This window comes from Penaeus chinensis, chromosome 37 (assembly GCF_019202785.1).
Source record: "Penaeus chinensis breed Huanghai No. 1 chromosome 37, ASM1920278v2, whole genome shotgun sequence".
NCBI lineage: Eukaryota > Metazoa > Arthropoda > Malacostraca > Decapoda > Penaeidae > Penaeus > Penaeus chinensis.
The window spans coordinates 2,273,411-2,278,410 of record NC_061855.1 but is presented as its reverse complement, the minus strand read 5'-3'; the positions used below and the strand labels follow the sequence as shown (position 1 = coordinate 2,278,410).

General features: G+C 33.4%; 1 protein-coding gene across 1 annotated transcript in view; it reads right to left on the bottom strand.

Annotated features, from left to right (window-relative positions):
• Positions 1-3,149: 3,149 nt before the first annotated feature.
• LOC125045715 (xanthine dehydrogenase/oxidase-like) overlaps positions 3,150-5,000 on the bottom strand; it is a 30,386-nt gene continuing 28,535 nt past the window's right edge. The window contains exons 25-26 of the mRNA XM_047643145.1: positions 4,388-4,555; positions 3,150-3,808 (exon numbers count right to left, since the gene is read on the bottom strand). Of these exons, the coding sequence (XP_047499101.1) occupies positions 3,758-3,808; positions 4,388-4,555 (219 nt within the window). The 3' untranslated portion in view covers positions 3,150-3,757. The remainder of the gene's footprint in view (positions 3,809-4,387; positions 4,556-5,000) is intronic.

Below are 5,000 nucleotides of genomic sequence, written 5' to 3'. Positions count from 1 at the left end.
TTAACATTGGCTTTAATCCATTAGCAATGGCTGACGTGCTGTCACGTCTCAGTGAAAAGGTATAGATAACAGATGGAGCCGCTTCACATTGTGCATCTGTGTCCCAGTCAAAGGGTTACCTCATGCATGCCCTCCCACAGGCCAGTTAACCACCCAGGTGCAAAACGCTGCACACTTATGAGTGCCCATTCTCACCTAGCTTTACCAAATTTTTATCCATGTTATTTGGTTAAAATTACGGCATACAGCTTAAGATCAGCTGGCGTACCTCTAGCTTGTATCATACTTGAAATCCACCCTGGAAGAACTTTATGCTTGACACCTTATAATTGTGATAGAGTGAAACAAATCCTGCCTAACGTATTCTACCTATATTGAGCCATTTCAATCCATTGATTTTAAGAAACAGTTTTTGTTTCTGAAGGATGCATTTTGATTATTATGTGCAAGACTAAATTTTTGTATTTTAGTTCAGATTTAAATAAAAAAATTTGATTGTGAATTACTTGCTCAGAAGCATATTAATTTTTTTTTAAGCCATTATATTTATCTCTGTCTTTCTGTCTCGTTATTTCCCTCTTCCATAAATGTATATGCTTCTAAATGCACATACATGAATTGCATAAGAGATTTGTTATGAAAAACTTCCATTTCTCTAACAATTTTGTTTGTTTGTTTGTTTATGTATGAAATCCATATATATTTGTGAGATGCAGGTTTGACAGTATATGATACCACCTGCTTCTTGTGCTATTGTTATATAGGCTTTAAGAGTGTCAGACAATACATACTATGATTATGCCTTTGATGCAGCATCCTGTATTATGTTGAATGACAATAGCAGAACCTATTCTATGTAAGCCAGTCTTTGCATATCAGCCATTCACCCTCCAGGATTGTGCTATGAAGTCTTTCACGCATATATTAGAATAGCTTGCAGTAGATCATTCCCAGATCTGTGAGATTTTTCCCATTTGTTTCCGTGACGCCAAAAGTTGGTCTGTAATTCAAAAGGCTTTGGGTAATTTGATTGATCTTGAAACTTGTAAACTTGTCCATGTAACCTCCAACTTAACAGTATACTCATTATAGGCCATATCTGGATCAGCCTTATGTTATCGTTCCTTTTCTTTTTCAATGTGAAAGTGTTTGGGAGTTTGTCCTGTGTTGTGTGATAAGATCCATCCAGTTTTACTCTTCTCTTTAATGTGATTGTTACTTAGATTGCTTAAATTCTAATAGTAATGAGTTTGTGAAAAGATTGTATTTTGAAAGTTATCAAAATTGTCGACCAGTTTTCTTATTTGATTTATACTTTGTAATAGTACTTTCAAAATTCTTCAAATGTAAAGTTGTTTGCAAAAGAAAGAGTACTTGCAGATGAAATGTCCACAAAATCTATATATACCTATTTTAAGGTGAGCAAAAAGAAAATTTCAGAAAGCTGATTCCATACTGATAAGGCTTTTATTTTAATACACTTTTAACTTGCTCAGAGGAATTCAGTTGAGCATTTTTCATTATTGTGTATTAACATGTTTTGAAATGTTTGAGTTATTTGGGGGAAAAGATCTACATTGTTAAAAAGGTTTTAATGTAAACTATTCATGTAATTTTGATGAAGGACAATCAAATGACAATTTGCTGTTACATTCCATTTTTATTTGTCACCACCACATTGTAATACATTTGTATTTAAAATTGTAGATTATAATGTATTACTTTTTTACCATTTGCCTATAACAGGCATTATTGATAATCAATAATGAGATATGATAGGAAACAACTTGTGTATTTTTATGAAGTTAATTTATGTATTTCTATGAGATAATATACAGCACAATGATATTAGCTGTCTTTTTCTTTCCTAAACTGAGTAGTTACTAGAAACATTATAACCAATTCTCCGTTCCTGTCAGTGCTTCAGGTTATGAACTTCAAATGGAAGAACTCACTGTAAGTAACTTAGAAACATATATCTAAAATAGCCTCTTATTCATAATCATTTACCATCCAAAGGCAGGTCCATCCAGCATATCATTTTTTTCTTCACATATTTTTATTCCTTGTTTTGCTACTTGGCAATTCTTTATACTATGTTTATGCTACTTAAAATGCATTTAGAATAATACTGAAGCCTAGGATTTTGTAATGATCTTGTAAATCTGACCGATGACTTTCTCCTTCTGGAAAGTAAAGGGTTAAAAGCAGAGACTGAATATATGATTTGTGAAATAGATATCTCTGTAGATTCTGTCCTTTTAGAAATACATATTGAAGATAGTAAATTTCCAGAATACATTTGTTTTTACTCATTTATCTTATTTTATTTGCTTCTGCTTTCAAAATTAATAGTTATATTTGTAACAATCCTCCCTGACCAGGCCTCGAACCTAGATCACTCCAGGTATGAGACCAGAGAGCCAGTACTAAACCAACCATGCCACATGACCATCTAAAAGGAGTGTGCAACTAGGATCTAACTAGCTCCATAGACATTACCTATTTACTCATACATGAGTATTGCGTTATTCCATCTTTCATAGTTATATTTCTATTAAAAGAGAAATTTGTATCTTTTACAAAATAGGGCTTTTTGCTGAAAATACAGCATCATTAAATTACTTTTCAGGTTTGGTTGTGCTGTGTTGGGTAATATATACTTAAATATCTATTTAAAACCAAGAACACACACCTCTCTCTCTCTCTCTCTCTCTCTCTCTCTCTCTCTCTCTCTCTCTCTCTCTCTCTCTCTCTCTCTCTCTCTCTCTCTCTCTCTCCTCTTTTACACTTTATGTAACAAGAACACACACCCCTCTCTCTCTCTCTCTCTCTCTCTCTCTCTCTCTCTCTCTCTCTCTCTCTCTCTCTCTCTCTCTCTCTCTCTCTCTCTCTCTCTCTCCTCTTTTACACTTTATGTAACAAGTTCATTCCCACTATTCTTTGTTGTTGTTTCTTTTTGTTACTGTTTCCTTTGATGGTCCAAATTTATTACATTTATTAGAATGATATATGCAAAAGTGTGCCTATTTTATTATCATAATTTGTACTTTTAGAGCATAAACTACTTTCTCATATATCATTTTTGCACACATTCATTAATCACTCTTTCAGTAGAAAACTGCTTAGGATAATTGATATAGCACTTGTTACATACAAAACTCTTTTATTTAGAAAGCATATGAGACAAATACAATTACTGATGACATCAACTCAAGGAGGTAAAGTTACAATCAGAGAAAAACTGAATCTAAGTTTAAACCATGAAGTAAACATGTACAGTTTAATATTGTACCTGAATTTTAAAATGAGTTATTTCAGAAAACAGTTTTCAATTATCAAGCATAAAATAATATGCATTTTTTATATTCTTTTAAGACTATGAAGGTATTGAAGATAGATAGTTAGAAAAACTTACATTAATAGGTAGGCAAATCAGGTCACCAAAGAATATTCTAAAGAAATCAAATGCATTCAGAAGCAAGTTTTGAAAAAAATGTCTATCCTTGTTTAAAAAAAGGAACACAAAACATGTCTTTATTTTTATTTAAACCACGTGTCAACAGAAATGTAAATAATACACAAACAGAAAACACACACAAAAAAAGAAAAAAGAGGAAAAGAAAGAAAGAAAGAAAACAAAAATGAAGAGAAGAAAGGAAAATAAAATTTCTTCATAAAGAATCTAGAAAAAAGGCTAGCAAAGACATACAATCTTAACAAAGACAGTAAAGCAAACTATTCAATTCTAAGGTTTTTACACTGTTACTGACCACGGTTTCTTGGACCCGAGTTCCGCTGGAGGAATCTGAAGAAAAAACATACATAAATATATATTAATAAAACGAAAAAAAAAAAAAAAACCCGTTAAATCCATATAAATTCCTGCTTCCGATTTAAAAAAAAAAAAAGTTCAGAATCTAACAAGTCATAATAATGATAATTATAATAATGATAACTTTATTATTATCAATATCATTAATATTATTATTAATATTATTATTATTATTATCATTATTATTATCATTATTATTATCATTATTATTATCATTATTATTATTATCATTATTATTATTATCATTATTATTATTATCATTATTATTTTTATTACCATTACTATTCTTATTGTTATTATTATTAATATTAGTAGTATCATAATTATCATTATAATAACAATTATTATAAAACCACAATATAGACAAACAATGAAACTATATCCTTCCCAACCACAGCCCCCTCGCGTAAAAAAAAAAAAAAAAAAATAATAATAATCAAATAAATCCTTATTAAATCCCAGCCCTCCGTCCCCTCCTCATTACATCCCAGCCCTCCGTCCCTGCCTCCCCTCCCCGCCCCCCCCCCCCCCCCGCCCCCTCCCCCACCTCACCTTCCGGAGCAAGGGGCCCTGACAGGCGATCCTGATGCGCTCGGCGGTGGCGGGAGAGTCGAGGCGGAACGCGCGGTCGAGTCCCTGGGCCTCTCTGGCGGCTCCTACGGCGTCCTTGATCGCTTGGAAGACCGACGTCGCCAGCAGCAGGGGAGGTTCGCCGACGCCCTGAGGAGAGATGAAGGGGGAGGATTTTTTCAAATTTTTCTTATTGTTATTCTTATTCTATTCTATTCTTTTCTTTTCTTTTCTTTTCTTTTCTTTTCTGCTTCGTTGTAACTTTGTCTCTTTGGTTTAATGGGACGAGACCGACGTCGTCAACAGCAAAAGATGAGGTGAGCAAAGATCAAATAGTTGATATACGTTTTTCGTATATTGCAAGGAACTCACCATCGTAGAAAATATTGCAAGGAACTCACCTTCGAAGAGAATATTGCAAGGAACTCACCTTCGAAGTGAATATTGCAAGGAACTCACCTTCGAAGAGAATATTGCAAGGAACTCACCTTCGAAGAGAATATTGCATGGAACTCACCTTCGAGAGGATATTGCAAGGAACTCACCTTCGAAGAGAATATTGCATGGAACTCATCTTCGAGAGGATATTGCAAGG